Genomic DNA, 26,843 nt, shown 5'->3' with positions numbered 1-26,843 from the left:
TGTCCCTCGGGGGGGCTCACAGTCTTAATCCCCGTTTCACAGACGAGGGAACCGAGGCCCAGAGAAGTGGAGTGACTTGCCCAGAGTCGCACAGCTGACAATGGGCAGAGCCGGGATTGGAACCCGTGACCTCTGACTCCAAAGCCCGGGCTCTTTCCACTGAGCCAAGCTTGCCCCTCTGGCAACGGAGCACCTCCCCTGATGTTTTGGGTCTCCTTCCCGCTGCGGATCTCCAGCGTCCTCCCCGACTGTGGATCACAGTTGATTCTTCCCGGCCTCCGATGACCCTCTGGAGGCCTCCCGATTTTCCCCCTCCACTCGCCCCATCGCCGCCTTTTTTCCCACTGCAGAATAGAGGAGCAAGACCTGGAGCGGAGATTTGAGCTGCTGAGCCGGGAGCTGAGGGCCATGCTGACCATCGAAGGTGGGTGTGGGGGCGACCAGAAGGGCTCTATATGTTGCCAGCTTGTACTTCCCAAGCGCTTAGTACAGTGCTCTGCACCCAGTAAGCGCTCAATAAATACGATTGATGATGATGATGACTGGGGGGTGGCCAGGCTCTGGGCTTGGGACCCCGTGGCCTGGGTGGGAGGGTGACCAGGAGGAGTGGGGAAAACGGTGCACCTCGTCTGCAGATATTCCAGATGCTCTGCTAAACTGTACTATTAATAAATGTCGTTTTTGCCAAGTGCTTACTATGTGTTAGAAACTGTATGAAACGCCGGGGTGAGTAAAAGCAAATACACCCCAGTGTGCTCTCCCGAGCGGTTAGTACAGCGCTAAGCACACCGTAAGAGCTCAATGAATCCGATTGATCGACTGATCGCTCCCCAGACCAGCTGAAGACAGCCGCCCAGCAGCACCGGGAACAACTCCTGCTGGAGGAACTGGTGTCACTGGTCAACCAGAGAGATGAACTGGTGCGGGACCTGGATACTAAGGAAAGGATGTGAGTAGGGGCGGGGGGATGAGGAGGGGAAGGGGCAGCATGGGGAGGGGGCATACGGAGAAGACTTGCACGCAGGGAGAGGGGGATCCAATGCCCCAGCCCGGCAGAATGAAGTGATGATGAAAACTGGTGTGTTTGTTAAACACTGAGTTCCAGGCACTGTACTAGGCGCTGGGGTAGATTCATTCATTCAGTCGTATTTGTTGAATGCTTACTGTGTGCAGAGCACTGCACTAAGCGATTGTGTGCATCTCTGCCCACACCGGGCTTACAGTCTAGAAGGGGGGAACGGACATCAAAACAAGTAAACAGGCGTCAATATAAATAAATGGAATTATAGATATATACATGTCAAACAAGTAGACAGGCATCAATATAAATAAATGGAATTATAGATATATACACGTCAAACAAGTAAACAGGCATCAATATAAATAAATGGAATTGTAGATATATACACGTCAAACAAGTAGACAGTCGTCAACATTAATAAATAGAATTATAGATATGTCCATTGATACACAAGTGCTGTGGGGCGGGGGATATTGAGCAAAGGGAGCGTGTGGAGGTGAGGCGGAGGGGAGGGGGAACTAAGGAGTAGGGGGGCTTAGTAATAATAATAATAATAATAATAGTAAACAGGCATCAATATAAATAAATAGAATTATAGATATGTACATAGATACACAAGTGCTGTGGGGCAGGGGGTGTTGAGCAAAGGGAGTGTGTGGAGGCGAGGCGGAGGGGAGGGGGAGCTGAGGAGTAGGGGTGCTTAGTACTACTACTACTAATAATAATAATGATAGCATTTATTAAGTGCTTACTATGTGCAAAGCACTGTTCTAAGTGTTGGGGAGGTTACAAGGTGATCAGGTTGTCCCATGGGGACAGTCTTAATTCCCATTTTACAGATGGGGTAACTGAGGCCCAGAGAAGTAAAGTGACTTGCCCAAAGTCACCCAGCTGACAACTGGTGGAGCCGGGATTTGAACCCCTGACGTCTGACTCCGAAGCCCGGGCTCTTTCCCCTGAGCCACGCTGCTTAGTCTGGGAAAGCCTCTAGATGCAGGATAATCGGGTTGACCACAGTCCCTGTCCTGCAGTCTCCATCCCCATTTTACAGATGAGGTCACTGAGGCACAGAGAACTGCACCACAAGTAGACGGGCATCAATAGCGTCAGTATAAACGGAATTATAGATATGCACATCATTAATAAAATAAATAGAATTATAAATGTGTATATGCATACACACAAGTGCTGTGGGCGGGGAGGGGGGTAGAGCAGAGGGAGGGAGTCGGCGAGATGGGGAGGGGAGGAGGAGCAGAGGAAAAGGGGGGCTCAGTCTGGGAAGGCCTAGAGTCAGGGGACAAGGGGTGGTTTAGTTCATTCATTCATTCCTTCATTCATTCAATCGTATTTACGGAGCGCTTACTGTGTGCAGAGCACTGTACTAAGCGCTTGCAAAGTACAATTCGGCAACAGATAGAGACAATCCCTACCCAACAACAGGCTCACGGTCTAGAAGCGGGGAGACAGACAACAAAACAAGTAGACAGGCATCAGTAGCGCCAATGTAAATAAACAGAATTATAGATATACACATCATTAAAAAAGAAATAGAATTATAAATATGTACATGTATACACACAAGTGCTGTGGGCGGGGAGGGGGGTAGAGCAGAGGGAAGGAGTCGGCGAGATGGGGAGGGGAGGAGGAGCAGAGGAAAAGGGGGGCTCAGTCTGGGAAGGCCTAGAGTCAGGGGCCAAGGGGTGGTTTAGTTCATTCCTTCATTCATTCGATCGTATTTACTGAGCGCTTACTGTGTGCAGAGCACTGTACTAAGCGCTTGCAAAGTACAGTTCGGCAACAGAGACAATCCCTACTCAACAACGGGCTCACAGTCTAGAAGGGGGAGACAGACAACGAAACCAAGCAAGTAGACCGGCATCGGTACCATAAAAATAGAGAAATAGAATTATAGATATGTACACATCATTAACCAGTTTGGGAGGCAGAGGACGTGGGTTCTAATCCCGGCTCCGCCACTCGTCTGCTGCGGGACCTTGGGCAAGCCACCTCGCGTCTCTGCGCCTCAGTTACCTCATCTGTAAAATGAGGATTAAAACTGTGAGCCCCACGTGGGACCACCCCAGCGTTCAGAACAGTGCTTGGCATATAGTAAGCGCTTAACAAGTACCATAATTATTATTATGATTATAACAGGATGTGGGGTTGGGGCCCTGGGAATTTATTTATCTTAGAAATAAATAAATAAATAAATTTATTCTATTTATTTATTTATTTATCTTGTACATATCTATTCTATTTATTTTATTTTGTCAGTATGTTTGGTTTTGTTCTCTGTCTCCCCCTTCTAGACTGTGAGCCCGCTGTTGGGTAGGGACTGTCTCTATGTGTTGCCGACTTGTACTTCCCAAGCGTTTAGTACAGTGCTCTGCACACAGTAAGCGCTCAATAAATACAATTGATTGATTGATTGATTGATTGAATCAGTTGATGGGGGGGTTGGGGGGGTCTGGGCGAGGGATGGAGCCTGATGGTTAACCTCTTCTTTCCCAGAGCCCTGGAGGAGGATGAGCGGTTGGAGAGGGGACTGGAGCAGCGGCGCCGTAAACTGAGCCGCCAACTTTATCGTCGGGAGCGGTGTCTGCTGAGCTGAGGCCGGGGCAGCCCGGACAGGTGCCCCCGGCCCCACAACTTTCCTAAGGTGGGGAGCCCACCTTGTAAGAGGAAGCCCAGGCTGGGTTTTCTTCTTTTCCAATCGGATATCTGGGGGAGCAAAGCATCCCCCCTCACCCCGCTGCCGTTGCCAAAGGTCCCAGGGAGTTCTCGGCTCCGGCTGGGCCCCCGGAATTCCCTCCCTTTACACCCAAGGGAGCTCCAGAAGGGAGGCCCGGGCTGGGGAGCACAGGGGACATCTTTTCTGGATCCCCCCCCAGGATCCTTTCCAGCCCCTCGGGGGAGCTGGGATCTGGGCCTTCTGTCCTCCCGGCAAGCGCCCTCCGCTCAGCTCTGACCTTCGACCCCGTCAACTCCCCCGTCCCCCCAACTTTACCTCCAGTGGGGCCCTCCCCTGTTCCTTGCCCAAATCCCCCCCCATTCCTGTCCCGCTCCTCCTTCCCACATCAGGCCTCGCCTCCAGTTTCCCGAGAGACATGGGGTCCTGGGAGTTCCCGGCCCTCCTGGGCCCTCGGATGGGCCTGCGGTCGGAATGGGGGAGGACGGTGGAGATTGGCAACAGGTCCGGGAAGCCCCTTCCTCCTTTCCGACCTCTGAAACAATGGGGGAGACCCGGGCCGCCCCCCACCACTCGTCGCAAGGGGGGAAAACAAGTGTGGGCCCGGATCCCGCCCCGCCGGGGGCCTGACACCGAAAGAGGAGGCCCAGCAGCCGAGGCCGGGCCCTAGCAGCCGAGAACTCGACGCCCTGGACCAACTTGGGCCAACTTGGGCCAAGGGGCTGCTTCGACCTCCCCCACTCCCAATCCAATCCTGTATTTATTTATGCGTGTGAGTGTGCGTGTGTGAATAGGTGGGAAGGGGGTGGCGATCCCAAAGGAGCCCCCATAAATCCCATGGCTCCTAGGGAATCTCCCCCAATCCTCTCCCACTCCCCGGAGAGGAGGGGAAGCGTGGGTGGGAAGAAGTCGGTCCCGAGGCGGGAATGTGGCAGATGGCCCAGGCCCACCCTCCTGGGGAAGGAGGTGATAAACTGGTGGCCCGACAGATTTACCAGTTTACTTGCTCCGGCCTCCCCAGCAGTTACCCCGCGCCGGGGGGGCCGATTTGCAGAATATTCTGTAACGGACTTTGCGAGCAATAAAGCCAGACGTGATCACCGCAACGCTCACCTTATTGTTATTTTTATCAAGTGCCGTCGAGTCGTTTCGATTCACTTAGTACAGTGCAAGCGCTTAGTACAGTGCTCTGCATACAGTAAGCGCTCAATAAATACGATTGATTGATTCACAGCGACTCCATGGATCTGTTTTCTCCAGAACGTCCTGTCTTCTGCCATAATCCGTAACCATGCTAACGGTTCTTCCTTTATCGTTGTTATGGTCGCTATCCATTATTACTATTATTATTATTATTATTATTATCTAGCTGCAGGTCTGCTTCTTTCATGTTTTCCCTGGACTTTTCCTAGCATTAGTGTCTTCTCCAGAAAATTAACGTGTCCAAATATGCTCATCTAAATCCAGTCATATCCAGTCATATCTAAATCCAGTCCAAAGACGACTCTGGCTTAATTTGCTCTAAAATCCATTTGTTTGTTTTTTCAGGCAGTCCGTGGTATTTGCAAAAGCTTTCTCCATCACCACGTTTCCAAAAAATTGATGCTGTTTTTTCGCCATCCAGCTTTCGGATTCATTCATTGTCACTGGAAATACCATAGAATTGGCAATTTGTATTTTTGTGGCAATTGTTACAACAGCACATTTAGTGGGTTCTAATCCCGGCTCCACCACTTGTCAGCTGTGTGACTCTGGGCAAGTCACTTCACTTCTCTGTGCCTCAGTTACCTCATCTGTAAAATGGGGATTGACTATGAGCCCAATGTGGGACAACCTTATTACCTTGTATCTTCCTCAGTGCCTAGAACAGTGCTTGGCACATAGCAAGCGCTTAACAAATACCATTATCATTAGCTTAGTACAGTGCTCTGCACACAGTAAGTGCTCAATAAATACGATTGATGATGATGATGATTATTTCATGACTTTTACCAGGCTTTTCATAGCAAGAAGCAGCAGAGAAGCAGCGTGGCTCAGTGGAAAGAGCCCGGGCTTTGGAGTCAGAGGTCATGGGTTCGAATCCCAGCTCCACCACAAGTCTGCTGTGTGACCTTGGGCAAGTCACTTAACTTCTCTGAGCCTCAGTGACCTCATCTGTAAAAATGGGGATTAAGACTGTGAGCCCCACGTGGGACAACTTGATCACACTGTATCCCCCCCAGCGCTTAGAACAGTGCTTTGCACATAGTAAGCGCTTAACAAATGCCGTCATTATTATTAAGTCTTCCCAACTTTAAACTTCGGCATATTTCTCGACTACTAGTTTCTTTATTATCGATTATCGTCGATCCCAGAAAAGAAAAATTGTCAACAATTTCAATCTTTTCTCCATCCACTGCAAAGGTGTTAAAACTTCCAGTCGTCATGATCTTTGTTTTCTTGACATTCAAAAGTAGGTCCACCTTTTTGCTCTGTTCCTTAACTTTTAATAATAAGCCCTTTTAATCTTCTTCACTTTCTGTTAGTAGGGGAGCATCATCAGCGTAATGAAGGGTGTTTATAGTCCTTCCTCCAGTCTTTACTCCCTGTTCATCTTCATTCAATCCGGTTTCTCTCCTTATATATTAGGTATAAATGTCTCCCCTATAAGCGACTTAGTATCTTCCAGAACACCCGGGCAGGGCCAGAGCCAGAGAGGGACTTGGCTCCCTCAATGTCTTTGGGGTATTTACTGAGCGCTTACAGTGCGCAAACCACTGTACTAAGCGATTGGAAGAGTACACTATAACAGACACATTCCCTGCCCACCAAGAGCTTAAAGTCTAGAGAAGCAGCGTGGCTCAGTGGAAAAGAGCCCGGGCTTTGGAGTCAGAGGTCATGGGTTCAAATCCTGGCTCCGCCAACTGTCAGCTGCATGACTTTGGGCAAGTCACTTCACTTCTGTGGACCTCAGTTACCTCATCTGGAAAATGGGGGTGAAGACTGTGAGCCCCCCGTGGGACAACCTGATCACCTTGTAACCTCCCCAGCGCTTAGAACAATGCTTTGCACATAGTAAGCGCTTAATATTATATATTATTAATATATTATTAATATAATATCATTATTATTATTATTAGAGGGAGGGACAGACATTAGTGGAAATAAATAAAATTACAGCTATGTAGATAAATAGGAGCAGCACAGCCTAGTGGATAGAGCACGGGCTTGGGACTTTTAGACTGCGAGCCGACTGTTGGGTAGGGACTGTCTCTATATGTTGCCAATTTGTACTTCCCAAGCGCTTAGTACAGTGCTCTGCACACAGTAAGCGCTCAATAAATATGATTGATTGATTGATTGGGAGTCAGAAGGGCCTGGGTGCCATCCGAACTCCGCCACTTGTCTGCTGTGTGACCTTGGATAAGTCACTTCACTTCTCTGGGCCTCAGGTCCCTCATCTGTAAAATGGGGATTGAGACCGTGAGCCCCACGTGGGACAGAGGTTGGGTCCAACCCGATTTGCTTGTGTCCATCCCAGTTGTTGGCATATAGTAAGCGCTTAACAAATACCGTAGTAATAATCATTATTATTACTTCACTTCTCTGGGCCTCAGGTCCCTCATCTGTAAAATAGGGATTGAGACTGTGAGCCCCACGTGGGACAGAGACTGGGTCCAACCCGATTTGCTGGTGTCCATCCCAGTGCTCGGCATATAGTAAGCGCTTAACGAATACCATAGTAATAATTATTATTATTACTTCACTTCTCTGGGCCTCAGGTCCCTCATCTGTAAAATGGGGATTGAGACTGTGAGCCCTGCGTGGGACAGAGACTGGATCCAACCCGATTTGCTTGTGTCCATCCCAGTGCTCGGCATATAGTAAGTGCTTAACGAATACCATAGTAATAATTATTATTATTACTTCACTTCTCTGGGCCTCAGGTCCCTCATCTGTAAAATGGGGATTGAGACTGTGAGCCCTGCGTGGGACAGAGACTGGATCCAACCCGATTTGCTTGTGTCCATCCCAGTGCTCGGCATATAGTAAGTGCTTAACGAATACCATAGTAATAATTATTATTATTACTTCACTTCTCCGGGCCTCAGGTCCCTCATCTGTAAAATGGGGATTGAGACTGTGAGCCCCACGTGGGACAGAAGCTGGGTCCAACCCTATTTGCTTGTGTCCATCCCAGTGCTCGGCATATAGTAAGCGCTTAACAAATACCATAGTAATAATAATTATTATTACTTCACTTCTCTGGGCCTCAGGTCCCTCATCTGTAAAATGGGGATTGAGACTGTGAGCCCCATGTGGGACGGAGACTGGATCCAACCCGATTTGCTAGTGTCCATCCAAGGGCTTGGCATACAGTAAGTGCTTAACAAATACCATAGTAATAATTATTATTATTAGTTCACTTCTCTGGGCCTCAGGTCCCTCATCTGTAAAATGGGGATTGAGCCTGTGAGCCCCACGTGGGACAGAGGCTGGATCCAACCCGATTTGCTTGTGTCCATCCCAGTGCTCGGCATATAATAAGCGCTTAACGAATACCATAGTAATAATTATTATTATTGCTTCACTTCTGTGGGCCTCAGGTCCCTCATCTGTAAAATGGGGATTGAGCCTGTGAGCCCCACGTGGGACAGAGACTGGGTCTAACCTGATTTGCTTGTGTCCATCCCAGTGCTCGGCATATAGTAAGCGCTTAACGAATACCGTAGTAATAATTATTATTATTACTTCACTTCTCTGGGCCTCAGTTCCCTCATCCGTAAAGTGGAGAACAAGACCATGCGCCTCACGTGGAACGGGGACTATGTCCAACCTGATTAGCTTGTCTACGCAAGAGCTTTAGAAGGGTGCTTGACACATAGCAAGCGCTTAACAAATACCACCATTATCATCATCATCAATCGTATTTATTGAGCGCTTACTGTGTGCAGAGCACTGTACTAAGCGCTTGGGAAGTACAAATTGGCAACATATAGAGACAGTCCCTACCCAACAGTGGGCTCACAGTCTAAAAGGGGGAGACAGAGAACAAAACCAAACATACTAACATTATCATCATAAGTGCTATGGGGCTGAGAGGGGGGATGCAGAAGGGGGTGGAAAAAGGGGAAGGCTGTGGGAAGAATAACTTAGCAGATGGGAAGGGGTTGCCACCAAAGTTTCTAATGAACAGAGAAGGAGTAGTGAAAATGGGGAGGATTCCCTTTATTTGCTCGGATTGCAGATTCCGAGCTCACCTGAATCTCCCACCTCCAGCCTCGAAGTCGGCTCTCCCGTATCACGGCCTCCGCGGCCTCGTCCCCACTCCGGGTGGCAGGTGTCCTGCCCTCAGCTTCGTCCCCTCTTGAAGGAGACGCTACCCCTTTCCACTGGCCCCTGGTCCTGGCGGGAAGCCCTGGGCTTCCTGCGCCGGGATGGGCTCCAGGGATGGGACTGGGCGAGGTGGGATGCTCAGGGTCAGCTCGTCCCGGGCCAAGATGTCCCCTCGGTCCTCTTCGAGGGGCGGCCTTTGGGGGCTGAAGAAACTCACGATGGCTTGGACCTCCTGTAGCTGGGAGATGGCCTCCAAAGCCAGCAGCATGGCCAGGAGCCCCAGGAGCAGGTAGCCTGACGGGACGGAGAAGCAGAGAGGTCCGAGCGGGTCAGGACCGGGCCTAGGCTACAGTTGCTAGAGAAGCCGCGTGGCTCGGTGGAAAGAGCCCGGGCTTTGGAGTCACAGGTCATGGGTTCAAATCCCGGCTCCGCCAACTGTCAGCTGGGTGACTTTGGGCAAGTCACTTCACTTCTCTGGGCCTCAGTTCCCTCATCTGTAAAATGGGGATTAAAACTGTGAGCCCCCCCGTAGGACAACCTGATCACCCAGCGTGGCTCATTGGGAAGAGCCCGGGCTTTGGAGTCAGAGGGCATGGGTTCAAATCCCAGCTCCGCCAACTGTCAGCTGGGTGACTTTGGGCAACTCACTTCACTTCTCTGGGCCTCAGTTCCCTCATCTGTAAAATGGGGATTAAAACTGTGAGCCCCCCCGTGGGACAACCTGATCACCTCGTACTTAGAGAAGCAGCGTGGCTCATTGGGAAGAGCCCGGGCTTTGGACTCAGAGATCATGGGTTCAAATCCCAGCTCCGCCAACTGTCAGCTGGGTGACTTTGGGCAACTCACTTCACTTCTCTGGGCCTCAGTTCCCTCATCTGTAAAATGGGGATTAAAACTGTGAGCCCCCCATGGGACAACCTGATCACCTTGTATTTAGAGAAGCAGCGTGGCTCATTGGGAAGAGCACGGGCTTTGGAGTCAGAGGGCATGGGTTCAAATCCCGGCTCCGCCAACTGTCAGCTGGGTGACTTTGGGCAACTCACTTCACTTCTCTGGGCCTCAGTTCCCTCATCTGTAAAATGGGGATTAAAACTGTGAGCCCCCCCGTGGGACAACCTGATCACCTCGTACTTAGAGAAGCAGCGTGGCTCATTGGGAAGAGCCCGGGCTTTGGACTCAGAGATCATGGGTTCAAATCCCAGCTCCGCCAACTGTCAGCTGGGTGACTTTGGGCAACTCACTTCACTTCTCTGGGCCTCAGTTCCCTCATCTGTAAAATGGGGATTAAAACTGTGAGCCCCCCCGTGAACAACCTGATCACCTTGTATTTAGAGAAGCAGCGTGGCTCATTGGGAAGAGCCCGGGCTTTGGAGTCAGAGGGCATGGGTTCAAATCCCGGCTCCGCCAACTGTCAGCTGGGTGACTTTGGGCAACTCACTTCACTTCTCTGGGCCTCAGTTCCCTCATCTGCAAAATGGGGATTAAAACTGTGAGCCCCCCCGTGGGACAACCTGATCACCTTGTATTTAGAGAAGCAGCGTGGCTCATTGGGAAGAGCCCGGGCTTTGGACTCAGAGATCATGGGTTCAAATCCCAGCTCCGCCAACTGTCAGCTGGGTGACTTTGGGCAACTCACTTCACTTCTCTAGGCCTCAGTCACCTCATCTGTAAAATGGGGATTAAAACTGTGAGCCCCCCATGGGACAACCTGATCACCTTGTATTTAGAGAAGCAGCGTGGCTCATTGGAAAGAGCCCGGGCTTTGGAGTCAGAGGTCATGGGTTCAAATCCCGGCTCCGCCAATTGTCTGCTCTGTGACTTTGGGCAAGTCACTTCACTTCTCTGGGCCTCAGTTACCTCATCTGGAAAATGGGGATTAAGACTGTGAGCCCCAAGTGGGACAAGCTCATCACCTTGGATCCTCCCCAGCGCTTAGAACAGTGCTTTGCACCCAGTAAGTGCTTAACAAATGCCATCATTAGCTGCTGGATCAGGGCCTGGAACCCAGACCGTGGTCAATCAATCAATCAATCGCATTTATTGAGCGCTCACTGTGTGCAGAGCACTGGACTAAGCGCTTGGGAAGTCCAAGTTGGCAACATATAGAGACGGTCCCTACCCAACAGTGGGCTCACAGTCTAGTTAAGATGCCAACGCCAAACCCTCCGCCCCATGCGGTCTCCTGGCATCCGGGAAGAAATGGGGCTGGTTGAAGAGGGGTTGGGGGATTCTGGAACCCCTACACCCGGCTGTCTCCTGGCCTTACTTTTCTCTTATTCCTCTCAACATCTGAGGAAAAAGGTGGTCTAGTGGAAAGAACACAGCCCTGGGAGTTAGAAGAGCCGGGTTCTAATCCCGGTTCCTCCGCTTGCCTATTGTGTGACCTTGGGCAAATCGCTGGACCTCAATTTCCTCACCTGTAAATGGGGCAACAGTCCCTGTTCTCCCTCCTACTTAGACTCTGAGCTCCATGTGGGACAAGGGACTGCGTCCTAACTGTCTCCCCTTTCTAGACTGTAAGCCCACTGTTGGGTAGGGACCATCTCTATATGTTGCCAACTTGTACTTCCCAAGCGCTTAGTACAGTGCTCTGCACACAGTCAGCGCTCAATAAATACGATTGATTGATTGATTGATTCTAGACTGTGAGCCCACTGTTGGGTAGGGACCGTCTCTATATATGATGCCAACTTGTACTTCCCAAGCGCTTAGTACAGTGCTCTGCACACAGTAAGCGCTCAATAAATACGATTGATGATGATATGTTGCCAACTTGTACTTCCCAAATGCTTAGTACAGTGCTCTGCACACAGTAAGCACTCAATAAATACGATTGAATGAATGAATGAATGAACTGATTATCTTGTTATCTACCCCATTCATTCATTCTGAGAAGCAGCTGAGAAGCAGCGTGGCTCAGTGAAAAGAGCCCGGGCTTTGGAGTCAGAGGTCATGGGTTCAAATCCTGTCTCCGCCAATTGTCAGCTGTGTGACTTTGGGCAAGTCACTTCACTTCTCTGGGCCTCAGTTCCCTCATCTGTAAAACAGGGATGAAGACTGTGAGCCCCCTGTGGAACAACCTGATCACCTTGTATCCCCCCCAGCGCTTAGAACAGTGCTTTGCACATAGTAAGCGCTCAACAAATACCATCATTATTATTCATTCAATCGTATTTATTGAGCGCTTACTGTGTGCAGAGCACTGTACTAAGTGCTTGGGAAGTACAAGTTGGCAACATATAGAGACGGTCCCTTCCCAACAACGGGCTCACAGTCTAGAAGGGGGAGACGGGCAACAAAACAAAACATATGGACAGGTGTCCAGTCAGAATAAATAGAAGTAACCCCAGTGCTCAGAACAGCGCTTAGCACATAGTGCTTAACCAATACCACAATTATTTATTATTATAATAATTATTATTTAATAATAATAGTAATAATGATAACATTTATTACGCATTTACTATGTGCAAAGCACTGTTGTAAGCGCTGGGGAGGTTACAAGGTGATGAGGTTGTCCCAGGTGGGGCTCACAGTCTTCATCCCCATCTTCCAGATGAGGGCACTGAGGCCCAGAGAAGTGAAGTGACTTGCCCAAAGTCACCCAGCTGACAAGTGGTGGAGCCGGGATTCAATCAATCAACCAATCAATCAATTGTATTTATTGAGCACTTACTGTGTGCAGAGCACTTTACTAAGCGCTTGGGAAGTACAAGTTGGCAACATCTAGAGACGGTCCCTACCCAACAGTGGGCTCACAGTCTAAAAAGGGGGAGACAGAGAACAAAACAGAGAAGCAGCGTGGCTCAGTGGAGAAGAGCCTGGGCTTTGGAGTCAGAGGTCATGGGTTCAAATCCCGGCTCCACCACTTGTCAGCTGTGTGACTTCGGGCAAGTCACTTAGCTTCTCTGAACCTCAGTTCCCTCATCTGTAAAATGGGGCTGAAGACTGTGAGCCCCACGGGGGACAACCTGATCACCTTGTAAATTCCCCAGCGCTTAGAACAGTGCTCTGCACATAGTAAGCGCTTAATAAATGCCATTATTAAAAGCAAAACATACTAACAAAATAAAATAAATAGAATAGATACGTACAAGTAAAATAAATAAATCAATAAATAGAGTAATAAATATGTACAAACGTATATACAGGTGCTGTGGGGAAGGGAAGGAGGTAAGACGGGGGGGTGGAGAGGGGGACGAGGATTCGAACCCATGACCTCTGACTCCAAAGCCCGGGCTCCTTCCACTGAGCCACGCGCCACCATGGTGCTCCTGGTGAGCCCACTGAGCCCCTTCCTTCCTCTCCCCCTCGTCCCCCTCTCCATCCCCCCCACCTTACCTCCTTCCCTTCCCCACAGCACCTGTATACATGTATATATGTTTGTACATATTTATTACTCTATTTATTGATTTTACTTGTACCTATCTATTCTATTTATCTTATTTTGCTAGTATGTTTGGTTTTGTTCTCCCTCTCCCCCGTTTAGACTGTGAGCCCGCTGTTGGGTAGGGACTGTCTCTCTATGTTGCCAACTTGGACTTCCCAAGAGCTTAGTCCAGTGCTCTGCACACAGTAAGCGCTCAAGAAATACGATTGATGATGATGATGATGACGATGCTCGGTACTCACAGACGAGGCCCAGCTGGAAGAGTCCCCGGAGGGCGGGATGGCGGCCTTTTCCCGGCACGAAGTCCCCCAGCCCGATGGTGCTGAGGGACACGAAGCAGAAGTAGAGGGACTCCAGCAGGCTCCAGTCCCCTTCCAGGCCCCAGAGTAGCAGGGCCGGGAGCAGCAGGAAGGCGGCCACCACCAGCAGGCCCAGGAGCCCGGCCTGGAGCAGGGCGGCGCGGCGGGGCCCCAGGCCCCAGCGGGCCGCGGCCCAGGCCATCGGGCGGCTCGGGGGGGGGCGGCAGCAGGAGCCCCCGCACCATGGCCAGGACCACCAAGCCCACCGGGAGGCCCAGGGCCGCGTAGCCCACGCAGAAGGCCTTCCCGCCGTCGGACAGCGGGGACGTGTGGCCGTAACCTGCGGGGAAACACAGGGGAAACGGGTCTTTCGGGGCCTCCTGATTCAATCGTTCGTTCGATCGCATTTACTGAGCGCTTACCGTGCGCGGAGCACCGTACCAAGAGCTTGGGAGAGGACCGTATTTATTACTCTATTTATTTATTTATTTATTTATTTTACTTGCACATATCTATTCTATTTATTTTATTTTGCTAGTATGTTTGGTTTTGTTCTCTGTCTCCCCCTTTTAGACTGTGAGCCCACTGCTGGGTAGGGACTGTCTCTGTATGTTGCCAATTTGGACTTCCCAAGCGCTTAGTACAGTGCTCTGCACACAGTAAGCACTCAATAAATACGATTGATGATGATGATGATGATGATGACCATACAACACTAAGCAGACCCATTCCCTGCTCACAACGAGGCGGCACAGTGTAGGCCTTCCCAGACTGAGCCCCTTCCTTCCTCTCCCCTCGTCCCCCTCTCCATCCCCCCTATCTTACCTCCTTCCCTTCCCCATAGCACCTGTATATATGTATATATGTTTGTACATATTTATTACTCTATTTATTTATTTATTTTACTTGTACATATCTATTCTATTTATTTTATTTTGTTAGTATGTTTGGTTTCGTCTCCCCCTTTTAGACTGTGAGCCCACTGCTGGGTAGGGACTGTCTCTGTATGTTGCCAATTTGTACTTCCCAAGCGCTTAGTACAGTGCTCTGCACACAGTAAGCGCTCAAATAAATACGATTGATGATGATGATTCCCTGCTCACAACGAGGCGGCACAGTGTAGGCCTTCCCAGACTGAGCCCCTTCCTTCCTCTCCCCTCGTCCCCCTCTCCATCCCCCCATCTTACCTCCTTCCCTTCCCCATAGCACCTGTATATATGTATATATGTTTGTACATATTTATTACTCTATTTATTTATTTATTTTACTTGTACATATCTATTCTATTTATTTTATTTTGTTAGTATGTTTGGTTTCGTCTCCCCCTTTTAGACTGTGAGCCCACTGCTGGGTAGGGACTGTCTCTGTATGTTGCCAATTTGTACTTCCCAAGCGCTTAGTACAGTGCTCTGCACACAGTAAGCGCTCAAATAAATACGATTGATGATGATGATTCCCTGCTCACAACGAGGCAGCACAGTGTAGGCCTTCCCAGACTGAGCCCCTTCCTTCCTCTTCCCCTCATCCCCCTCTCCAGCCCCCACATCTTACCTCCTTCCCTTCCCCACAGCACCTGCATATATATGTTTGTACAGATTTATTACTCTATTTATTTATTTTACTTGTACATATCTATTCTATTTATTTTACTTTGTTAGTATGTTTGGTTTTGTTCTCTGTCTCCCCTTTTAGACTGTGAGCCCACTGCTGGGTAGGGACTGTCTCTATATGTTGCCAATTTGTACTTCCCAAGCACCTAGTACAGTGCTCTGCACACAGTAAGTGCTCAATAAATACGATTGATGATGATGATGATGATGATGACCATACAACGCTAAGCAGACACATTCCCTGCTCACAACAAGGCGGCACAGTGTAGGCCTTCCCAGACTGAGCCCCTTCCTTCCTCTTCCCCTCGTCCCCCTCTCCAGCCCCCCCATCTTACCTCCTTCCCTTCCCCACAGCACCTGCATATATGTTTGTACAGATTTATTACTCTATTTATTTATTTTACCTGTACATATCTATTCTATTTATTTTATTTTGTTAGTATGTTTGGTTTTGTCTCCCCCTTTTAGACTGTGAGCCCACTGCTGGGTAGGGACTGTCTCTCTATGTTGCCAATTTGTACTTCCCAAGCGCTTAGTACAGTGCTCTGCACACAGTAAGCACTCAATAAATACGATTGATGATGATGATGATGACCATACAACACTAAGCAGACACATTCCCTGCTCACAACGAGGCGGCATAGTGTAGGCCTTCCCAGACTGAGCCCCCTCCTTCCTCTCCCCGTCGTCCCCCTCTCCAGCCCCCCCATCTTACCTCCTTCCCTTCCCCACAGCACCTGTATATATGTATATATGTTTGTACAGATTTATTACTCTATTTATTCTACTTGTACATATCTATTCTATTTATTTTATTTTGTTAGTATGTTTGGTTTTGTTCTCTGTCTCCCCCTTTTAGACTGTGAGCCCACTGTTGGGTAGGGACTGTCTCTATATGTTGCCAATTTGTACTTCCCAAGCGCTTAGTACAGTGCTCTGCACATAGTAAGCGCTCAATAAATACAATTGATGATGATGATGATGATGTTTCTTGTTCTACTGGACTCTCCCAAGTGCTTAGTCCAGTGCTCGGTACACAGTAAGCGCTCAATAAATAGAATTGAATGAATGAATGAATGAAATACCATCCTCATCATCATCATCATCGTGTGTGTGTGTGTCTGCGCCCATCTCGCCCTCTGATCTAGGCCGACTCCCTATTCCTCCAGCCCAGATTCAGAGGGATCCTCTGGGGGAAGAGGAGGGGAGAAGGGGCCAAGGGGAGGCCGCACCCCTCTTGGCTGGCAAACTGGGGCTACCGGTCCGGGAGCGTCAAGGAGGCCGAGTCAGAGATGAGCCCGGGCCCGTTGTCATGTCAACTGTCTTCTAGACTGTGAACCCGCTGTTGGGTAGGGACCGTCTCTAGATGTTGCCAACTTGGACTTCCCAAGCGCTTAGTCCAGTGCTCTGCACACAGTAAGCGCTCAATAAACACGATTGAATGAATGAATGAATGAACTGGGGCATCCCGCCACACCCAGCCCGGCTCCAGGGAGGTAAGATCTCCGGACCTTTGTGGCCCCAGAGTGGACACGGGGACCCTTCCGCCTCTACCTCAGAGCCCGGCTCCTGGATGCCTCCATCATCATCATCATCATCAATCGTATTTATTGAGCATTTACTGTGTGCAGAGCACTGGACTAAGCGCTTGGGAAGTCCAAGTTGGCAACATAGAGAGACAGTCCCTACCCAACAGTGGGCTCACAGTCTAAAAGGGGGAGACGGAGAACAAAACCAAACATACTAACAAAATAAAATAGAATAGATATGTACAAGTAAAATAAATAAATGAGTAACAAATATGTACAAACATATAAACATATATACAGGTGCTGTGGGGAAGGGAAGGAGGTAAGATGGGGGGATGGAGAGGGGGATGAGGGGGAGAGGGAGGGAGGGGCTCAGTGTGGGAAGGCCTCCTGGAGGAGGTGAGCTCTCAGTAGGGCCTTGAGGGGAGGAAGAGAGCGTGCTTGGCGGGTGGGCAGAGGGATTGGGGGCATTTCAGGCCTGGGGGAGGACGTGGGCCGGGGGTCGATGGTGGGACAGGCGAGAACGAGGCCCGGTGAGGAGATTAGCGGTGGAGGAGCAGAGGGTGCGGGCTGGGCTGGAGAAGGACAGAAGGGAGGTGAGGTAGGAGGGGGCGAGGTGATGGACAGCCTTGAAGCCCAGCGTGAGGAGTTTCTGCCTGATGCGCAGATTGATTGGTAGCCACTGGAGATTTTTGACTCCAGAACTCAGTGTTCCCCTCCGGACCTCCGGTGCCCACTCAGATGCCCCCTTACCGGTGGTGGTGAGGACGCTGACCACAAAGAACAGCGAGGATGGGAAGTCCCAGTTCTCGGCGTCGGAGACGTTGCCCAAAGCCGAGATGCCGTAGCCCTCGGCCTTCAGGGCCGCGTCCAGCAGCCCCTCCAGCTTGCCAGGGGGCAGGCAGCCCCCGTAGGCTTCCCGAAAGCTGGCCAGGTCCCCCTGGAGCTGGGTCCGCAGGCGCCGCTCCGGGGGGCCCTCGATGCCCACAAACACGGCCGCTGCCAGCAGCAGGAAGAGCAGGTAACAGGCCAGGAGGAGACAGTAGCGGCCTCCGGCACCCATGGTCAGCCCCGCCCGGGGTGTCCTGGGGGGCGAGGCGCCTGGGTGCGGGCGGAGGGCTTGGCGGGGACACCTGCAGAGCAGGACACTTGGCTTCTGGAAGGAGGCAAGGAGGGAGTGGGGTGGAGCCCTTGGAGTGGGTGGCACAGGGAGGGGCGAGGCTGAGGTGGCAAGAAGCAGCTGCCATCCCTGGGGAACGGAGGCTTGGAGATCTGGGAGACCAGCTGGGGAGCTGGGAGGGAAGGCCCCGGCCCACGTCCTCCCCCTGCCCGGAATGGCCTCCCTCCGCCCATCCGCCAAGCTCGCTCTCTTCCTCCCTTCAAGGCCCTACTGAGAGCTCACCTCCTCCAGGAGGCCTTCCCACACTCAGCCCCCTCCTTCCCCTTTCCACCCCCCTCACCTTACCTCCTTCCCTTCCCCACAGCACCTGTATATATGTATATATGTTTGTACATATTTATTACTCTACTTATTTATTTTAGTTGTACATATCTATTCTATTTATTTTATTTTGTTAGTATGTTTGGTTTTGTTCTCCATCTCCCCCTTCTAGACTGTGAGCCCACTGTTGGGTAGGGACTGTCTCTATATGTTGCCAACTTGGACTTCCCAAGAGCTTAGTCCAGTGCTCTGCACACAGTAAGCGCTCAATAAATACTATTGATTGATTGATTCCCACACTCAGCCCCCTCCTTCCTCTCCTCCTCCCCTTTCCATCCCCCCCACCTTACCTCCTTCCCTTCCCCACAGCACCTGTATATATGTACATATGTTTGTACATATTTATTACTCTATTTTACTTCTACATATCTATTCTATTTATTTTATTTTGTTAATATGTTTGGTTTTGTTCTCTGTCTCCCCCTTCTAGACTGTGAGCCCACTTTTTAGACTGTGAGCCCACTTTTTAGACTGTGAGCCCACTGTTGGGTAGGGACTGTCTCTATATGTTGCCAATTTGTACTTCCCAAGCGCTTAGCACAGCGCTCTGCACATAGTAAGCGCTCAATAAATAAATACGATTGATTGATTGAGCCCACTGTTGGGTAGGGACCGTCTCTAGACGTCGCCAACTTGTGCTTCCCAAGCGCTCAGTAAATACGATTGATCGATTGAAGGGTGGAGGGCTGAAAAACCCAGGGTTCAAAGTCACTCCCTCCTCTTCCTCGACCTCCCCCGCCAACACCCGGAGTAAACCGAGGCTCTGAGACAAACAGGGTGGAGACAGCTTAAGAGTTTATTTGGTTTCAGTAGAAGTCCACAGGCTGTGACCCTTGGAGGCGTGGATTCTCTCAACCTCTGGCCTGGCGGAGGTGGCGTGGGGCGGGCAGAGGTTCAGGCACAGCCAGGCGGGGCGAGGGTCTGCGACGTCGGCGGGGAGGGCAGACCACCCACCCCCACAGCTTCCCCCTGCTCCCTTCTCCCGCTTATAATCTCCAGCCCCGGGCTGGAGAAAGATGGGGGGGTGGGAATCAGTAGACGGACGTGGTCAAAGTGCTGGTGATGGCAGGTGGTGGGGCCGGCTCGCACTTCAACTTGGGTTCGGCCCGTGTCCCCCACGTGCCATCCCCGGCCACCAAGCGACAGGGACTGACCTGGGCGGTGGGGGAGGGTGCAGGGGGGCAATTCCCTGAGACAGGTCCTGTTCCTCCCCAAGACGGCCGGCTCTCACGGCGGCGGGGTCCCCGTCCTCCGCGGCAGTGGGGCAACCTGGGCGGTCCCCCAGTCCAGTGTAGAGGCTTCAGGTGCAGTGTAGTGTTCCGGGGGCGGGCGCCCTGCCCCTCCCCTGGGTAGAAAGCCGGGCCCCCCCCAAGTCCGGATCAGCCCCCGTCAGGGCGGCGACCCCAAGGGACGAGGCGAGGGGCCGGCCCGCACCCCCTTTCCAGTGTACGAGGAGGCCCCGGGCAGCACGGGTGAGGGGCACCCCCACCTTCCCTTCTCTCGGGCTGCCCGGGGTCAGGGTCTGCCAGTGTGGCCGAAGGTCCCTGAGGGTGCCCGGGGGGCGGGGGGCACGGCCCCCTGGCTCAAGGACTCCCCTGCGGCCCTGCGGCGCCCCAAGGAGCCTGGGCCGCGGCCTCTTTGGTTTGGCTGTGGCAGCCCCAAGGGGAGCCCGGGCTCCCGGGCCCCGGGGCGAAAGGCTGGGTGTCCCGGAAGGGGTCCGAGTCCGGGAACAAAGTCCAGGGGGCCCGACGGGGCGCGGGCTGCGGGGAGGGCAACGGGGAGGCGCGGGGGCCGGCCGACACGAAGCTCCAGGGGTCGATGCGGGTCCGGAGCGGGGAGGGCCGGGGCCGGCTGATGAGGCCCGGGGTCGGGGAGCGGGGCGTCCCGGGGGACGGCCGGGGGGACCCCAGCGGCGGCGGCGGCGGGGAGACGGCACCACCTGCGAGGCGGGAAAAGCCATGAGAGAACGGTCCTCCTCGTGGACCTTCGGGCCCCGGCCTGTCTTGCCCCTGCAGGGCTCCCCGCACGTGCTTCATTCATTCGATCGTATGTATTGAGCGCTTACTGCGGGCAGGGCACTGGACTAAGCGCTTGGGAAGTACGAGTCGGCAGCATCTAGAGACGGTCCCTACCCAACGACGGGCTCACAGTCAAGAAGGGGGAGATAGCCAACAAAACAAAACATGTTGCATGCATACCCTCACTCTGCTGCCGGGATTATCTTTGTCCAGAAACGCTCTGGGCATGTTACTCCCCTCCTCAAAAATCTCCAGTGGCTGCCTGTCAACCTACGAATCAGGCAAAAACTCCTCACCCTGGGCTTCCAGGCTGTCCATCCCCTGGCCCCCTCCTACCTCACCTCCCTTCTGTCCTTCTCCAGCCCAGCCCACACACTCCGCTCCTCTGCCGCTAATCTCCTCACCGTACCTCGTTCTCGCCCATCCCGCCATCGACCCCCGGCCCACGTCCTCCCCCGGGCCCGGAATGCCCCCAATCCCTCCGCCCATCTGCCAAGCTCGCTCTCTTCCTCCCTTCAAAGCCCTCCTGAGAGCTCACCTCCTCCAGGAGGCCTTCCCACACTCAGCCCCCTCCTTCCTCTCCTCTCCTCCCCATACCCCCTGTCCTACTCCCTTCCCCTCCCCACAGCACCTGCATATATAGTTGTACAGATTTATTACACTATTACTTGTACATATTGACTATTTATTTTGTTAATGATGTGCACAGAGCACATCTATTTGTTCTGACGATTTTGACACCCGTCTCCATGCTTGGTTTTGTTGTCTGTCTCCCCCTTCTAATAATAATAATAATGGCATTTATTAAGCGCTTACTATGTGCAAAGCACTGTTCTAAGCGCTTCTAGACTGTGAGCCCGTTGTTGGGTAGGGACCGTCTCTATATGTTACCGACCTGTACTTCCCAAGTTCGTAGTACAGTGCTCAGCACACAGTAAGCGCTCAATAAATATGAATGAATGAATACCCCCACACATACATACATGCACATACACACATGCACGCCCAGGAAATCAATCAATCAATCAATCGTATTTATTGAGCGCTTACTGTGTGCAGAGCACTGTACTAAGCGCTTGGGAAGTCCAAGTTGGCAACATAGAGAGACAGTCCCTACCCAACGGTGGGCTCACAGTCGAAAAGGGGGAGACAGAGAACAAAACCAAACATACGAACAAAATAAAATAAATAGAATAGATATGTACAAGTAAAATAAATAAATAAATAGGAATAGGAAAAAGGAAGCAATATCGAAATAATAATAACAATAATGATGGCATTTGTTAAGCGCTTACTAGGTGCAAAGCACTGTTCTAAGCACTGGGGAGCATACAAGATGATCAGATTGTCCCACAGTCTTAATCCCCATTTTACAGATGAGGGAATCAATCTATCATATTTAATGAGTGCTTACCGTGTGCAGAGCACTGTACTAAGCGCTTGGGAGGTACAAGTTGGCAACATAAGTTAACAACCTCCGGCTCAAACCACCACCCCGCTGGGGCAGGTAAACAAGTCAGCAGCCTCATCATCATCATCATCATCAATCGTATTTATTGAGCGCTTACTATGTGCAGAGCACTGTACTAAGCGCTTGGGAAGTACAAATTGGCAACATATAGGGACAGTCCCTACCCAACAGTGGGCTCACAGTCTAAAAGGAGGGTTTCCTCAGGGCGCACCGCCCCCCAACTCTGGCTTCCCAAGCGCTTAGTCCAGTGCTCTGCACACCGTAAGCGCTCAATAAGTACGACTGAAGGAATGAATGAGTGAGTGAACGGTCCTTACCCCTTGCCTCCTCCTCTCTCCGGGGGCTCTTGGCCGAAGGCTGTCCTGCGGGGGTCCCCAGGTCCAGCAGGAGGGGGCCGGGGGGCTCCTTGGGGTCAGGGTTCAAGGGAGAGGATGGAGCCTCGGGGGCTTTGGGGGAGAAGCGGATGAGGGGGGATGGAGGGGACTCCTCTTCGGCTGGGGGATCCCCCTTGGTCCGGCCGCCCCCGCCGCCCCCGCCGCCGGCCTGCTGGAGGTCGCGGCCTAGCCCCAGGGAGGCCAGCAGAGCGGTGCCCCTCAGCAGGGCGCGCTGGATGATTTTGGGGGTCCCGCTCCGCTCCGGGGGGCCGTGGCGCCGCGGCTCTTCGGGCTCAGGGGTCCGGGCGTCACCTGCAGCGGACGGAGACACGGGAGGGCAAGGGTGACCACGGTGTGCGTCCTGTTGGACAAGCAGCGTGGCTCGGCGGAAAGACTCCCGGGCTTGGGAGTCAGAGGTCATGGGTTCGAATCGCGGCTCCGCCGCTCGTCAGCTGGGTGACTTTGGGCAGGTCACTTCACTCCTCGGTGACCTCATCTGTAAAATGGGGATTCAGACTGGGAGCCCCCCCGTGGGACAACCTGATCACCTTGTATCCTTCCCAGCGCTCAGAACGGCGCTTTGCACATAATAAGCGCTTAACGAATGCTATCATCATCATTATTATTATTCCCTGGGCCTCAGTTCCCTCATCTGTAAAATGGGGATTAAGACTGGGAGCCCCCCGTGGGACAACCTGATCACCTTGTATCCTCCCCAGCGCTCAGAACGGTGCTTTGCACATAACAAGCGCTTAACGAATGCCATCATCATTATTATTATTCCCTGGGCCTCAGTTCCCTCATCTGTAAAATGGGGATTAAGACTGGGAGCCCCACGTGGGACAACCTGATCACCTTGTATCCTCCCCAGGGCTCAGAACGGTGCTTTGCACATAATAAGCGCTTAACGAATGCCATCATCATCATTATTATTATTATTCCCTGGGCCTCAGTTCCCTCATCTGTAAAATGGGGATTAAGACGGTGAGCCCCACGTGGGACAGGGACTGCGTCCAACCCGATTTACTTGTCGTTTACTCCGGCGCTTACTCCAGGGTCCGGCACTTAATAAATTAATTCAGCCGTATTTATTGAGCGCTTGCTGTGTGCAGAGCACTGGACTAAGCGCTTGGGAAGTACAAGCTGGCAACATATAGAGACGGTCCCTACAAAATGTATACATGCTTTTACATATTTATTACTCTATTTATTTATTTATTTATTTTACTTGTACATATCTATTTATTTTATTTTGTTAGTATGTTTGGTTTTGTTCTCTGTCTCCCCTCTTTTAGACTGTGAGCCCACTGTTGGGTAGGGACCGTCTCTATACGTTGCCAACTTGGACTTCCCAAGCGCTTAGTCCAGTGCTCTGCACACAGTAAGCGCTCAATAAATACGATTGATTGATTGATTGATTGATAGGAGGACTGCTTAATAAATGCTTAACAAATCCAACTATTATTATTATCCTTGGGGTCTAAGCCCCTGAGAGGTGGCTGGCTCTGGGGCGGAGCATTGGGGTTCACTGCTAAGAGGAATCAATCAATCAATCGTATTTATTGAGCGCTTACTGTGTGCAGAGCACTGTACTAAGCGCTTGGGAAGTACAAGTTGGCAACATATAGAGACAGTCCCGACCCAACAGTGGGCTCACGGTCTAGAAGGACTGCTTAATAAATGCTTCACAAATCCAACTATTATTATTATCCTTGGGGTCTGAGCCCCTGAGAGGTGGCTGGCTCTGGGGCGGAGCATTGGGGTTCACTGCTAAGAGGAATCAATCAATCAATCGTATTTATTGAGCGCTTACTGTGTGCAGAGCACTGTACTAAGCGCTTGGGAAGTACAAGTTGGCAACACCTAGAGACAGTCCCTACCCAACAGTGGGCTCACAGTCTAAAAGAGGAAAGAAAACTTGCTTCCGTTACAAAGCTCTGAGAGGCAGGAGGGGCCCGGGGAGCCCAAGTTAATGACCCCTTCCACTCCTGGGTGGGGGTTGAGCCTATGTCCAGTGGAAACAGGGGCACCCTCCAACCTCTCTGCCCCGGCCAATTTGTACTTCCCAAGCGCTTAGTACAGTGCTCTGCACATAGTAAGCGCTCAATAAATACGATTGATGTTGATGATGATGATGATGACTCGGGTGGGATGCTGCAGCTGGCTCCGGGGAGCAGCCGTTCTCTCCCAGCCCCTCGGAACAGTACCCTCTTCCGGGAAGGGATGGGGTGATGATGATGATGGCATTTGTTAAGCGCTTACTACATGCAAAGCATGTTCTAAGCGCTGGGGACGATACAAGGTGATCGGATTGTCCCGCATGGGGCTCACAGTCTTCATCCCCATTTTACAGATGAAGGACTGAGGCACAGAGAAGTTGCGACTTGCCCAAAGTCACACAGCTGACAACTGGCGGAGCCGGAATTTGAACCCATGACCAAATGGGCTCCCAAGCCTATGCTCTTTCCCCTGGCCTGTCTAGCCCCTCTCATAATAATAATAATAATAATAATAATAATAATAATAATAATAGTATTTGTTAGGTGTTTACTAAGTGCCAGACACTGTACTAAGCGCCGGGACAGATACAAGCAAATTGGGTTGGACACAGTCCCTGTCCCACTAGGGGCTCACAGTCTTAATCCCCATTTTCCAGATGAGGAAACTGAGGCACAGAGAAGTGAAGTGACTTGCCCAAGGTCACACAGCAGACACGTGGCGGAGCTGGGATTAGAACCTCAGTCTTAATAATAATAATAATAATAATAATGGCATTTATTAAGAGCTTACTATGTGCAAAGCACTGTTCTAAGCGCTGGGGAGGTTACATGGTGATCAGGTTGTCCCACGGGGGGCTCCCAGTCTTCATCCCCATTTTACAGATGAGGGAACTGAGGCCCAGAGAAGTGAATAATGATGGCATTTATTAAGCGCTTACTATGTGCAAAGCACTGTTCTAAGCGCTGGGGAGGTTACAAAGTGATCAGGTTGTCCCACATGGGGCTCACAGTCTTAATCCCCATTTTCCAGATGAGGGAACTGAGGCCCAGAGAAGTGAATAATGATGGCATTTATTAAGCGCTTACTACGTGCAAAGCACTGTTCTAAGCGCTGGGGAGGTTACAAAGTGATCAGGTTGTCCCACGGGGGGCTCACAGTCTTCATCCCCATTTTCCAGATGAGGTAATTGAGGCCCAGAGAAGTGAAGAATGATGGCATTTATTAAGCGCTTACTATGTGCAAAGCACTGTTCTAAGCACTGGGGAGGTTACAAAGTGATCAGGTTGTCCCACATGGGGCTCACAGTCTTAATCCCCATTTTACAGATGAGGGAACTGAGGCCCAGAGAAGTGAATAATGATGGCATTTATTAAGCGCTTACTACGTGCAAAGCACTGTTCTAAGCGCTGGGGAGGTTACAAGGTGATCAGGTTGTCCCACATGGGGCTCACAGTCTTAATCCCCATTTTCCAGATGAGGGAACTGAGGCCCAGAGAAGTGAATAATGATGGCATTTATTAAGCGCTTACTATGTGCAAAGCACTGTTCTAAGCGCTGGGGAGGTTACAAAGTGATCAGGTTGTCCCACATGGGGCTCACAGTCTTAATCCCCATTTTACAGATGAGGGAACTGAGGCCCAGAGAAGTGAATAATGATGGCATTTATTAAGTGCTTACTACGTGCAAAGCACTGTTCTAAGCGCTGGGGAGGTTACAAAGTGATCAGGTTGTCCCACATGGGGCTCACAGTCTTAATCCCCATTTTACAGTTGAGGGAACTGAGGCCCAGAGAAGTGAATAATGATGGCATTTATTAAGTGTTTACTACGTGCAAAGCACTGTACTAAGTGCTGGGGAGGTTACAAAGTGATCAGGTTGTCCCACGGGGGGCTCACAGTCTTAATCCCCATTTTACAGATGAGGGAACTGAGGCCCAGAGAAGTGAATAATGACGGCATTTATTAAGCGCTTACTACGTGCAAAGCACTGTTCTAAGCGCTGGGGAGGTTACAAAGTGATCAGGTTGTCCCACGGGGGGCTCACAGTCTTCATCCCCATTTTCCAGATGAGGTAATTGAGGCCCAGAGAAGTGAAGTGACTTGCCCAGGGTCCCACAGCTGACAGTTGGCGGAGCCGGGATTTGAACCCATGACCTCTGACTCCAAAGCCTGGGCTCTTTCCACTGAGCCACGCCGCTTCTCTTCTGACTTGAGGTCTTCTGACTTTCGGGCCCGGGATCTACCCATTAGGTCACGTTACTTCTTCCCCCTGCCACGAGGTATCCCTGTGGGCGGACAGGGCTGAGCCTCTCCCTGTCTGGGCTGGGGAAAGGGGGGGAACGGCTGGGGCTTCAACAATGAGGATGTGGTTTCCTCTAAACCTCTGGGCACAGATGAAGCAGTGTGGCCTAGTGGATAATAATAATAATCATCATCATCATCAATCGTATTTATTGAGCACTTACTATGTGCAGAGCACTGTACTAAGCGCTTGGGAAGTGCAAATTGGCAACATATAGAGACAGTCCCTACCCAACAGTGGGCTCACAGTCTAAAATAATAATAATAATAATAACGATAATAATGGCAGGAGGCGTGAGGGCTCGAGGGCCGCGCGGTGAGGGA

The 26,843-nt window shown here is 51.2% G+C and overlaps 3 protein-coding genes across 6 annotated transcripts in view; 1 reads left to right on the top strand and 2 right to left on the bottom strand.

Annotated features, from left to right (window-relative positions):
• EHBP1L1 (EH domain binding protein 1 like 1) overlaps window positions 1–4,817 on the top strand; it is a 46,131-nt gene extending 41,314 nt beyond the window's left edge. For all 4 annotated transcript variants that reach the window (XM_038764418.1, XM_038764417.1, XM_038764416.1 and 1 more), the window contains 3 exons: window positions 351–424; window positions 835–949; window positions 3,533–4,817. In XM_038764418.1, coding sequence (XP_038620346.1) covers window positions 351–424; window positions 835–949; window positions 3,533–3,632 — 289 coding nt within the window. In that variant the 3' untranslated portion in view covers window positions 3,633–4,817. The remainder of the gene's footprint in view (window positions 1–350; window positions 425–834; window positions 950–3,532) is intronic.
• A 4,252-nt stretch (window positions 4,818–9,069) lies between these two features.
• Window positions 9,070–17,917, bottom strand: KCNK7 (potassium two pore domain channel subfamily K member 7). The gene is given in 4 exon segments (XM_038765366.1): window positions 9,070–9,320; window positions 13,659–13,935; window positions 13,937–14,055; window positions 17,608–17,917. Coding segments are annotated over 4 exon segments (957 nt in total).
• A 1,216-nt stretch (window positions 17,918–19,133) lies between these two features.
• MAP3K11 (mitogen-activated protein kinase kinase kinase 11) overlaps window positions 19,134–26,843 on the bottom strand; it is a 55,397-nt gene continuing 47,687 nt past the window's right edge. The window contains exons 9-10 of the mRNA XM_038764604.1: window positions 22,162–22,530; window positions 19,134–20,294 (exon numbers count right to left, since the gene is read on the bottom strand). Coding sequence (XP_038620532.1) covers window positions 19,939–20,294; window positions 22,162–22,530 — 725 coding nt within the window. The 3' untranslated portion in view covers window positions 19,134–19,938. The remainder of the gene's footprint in view (window positions 20,295–22,161; window positions 22,531–26,843) is intronic.

This window comes from Tachyglossus aculeatus, chromosome 22, assembly GCF_015852505.1.
Source record: "Tachyglossus aculeatus isolate mTacAcu1 chromosome 22, mTacAcu1.pri, whole genome shotgun sequence".
NCBI lineage: Eukaryota > Metazoa > Chordata > Mammalia > Monotremata > Tachyglossidae > Tachyglossus > Tachyglossus aculeatus.
The sequence above is the reverse complement of the archived record's forward strand: the minus strand, read 5'-3'. Positions and strand labels throughout refer to the sequence as shown.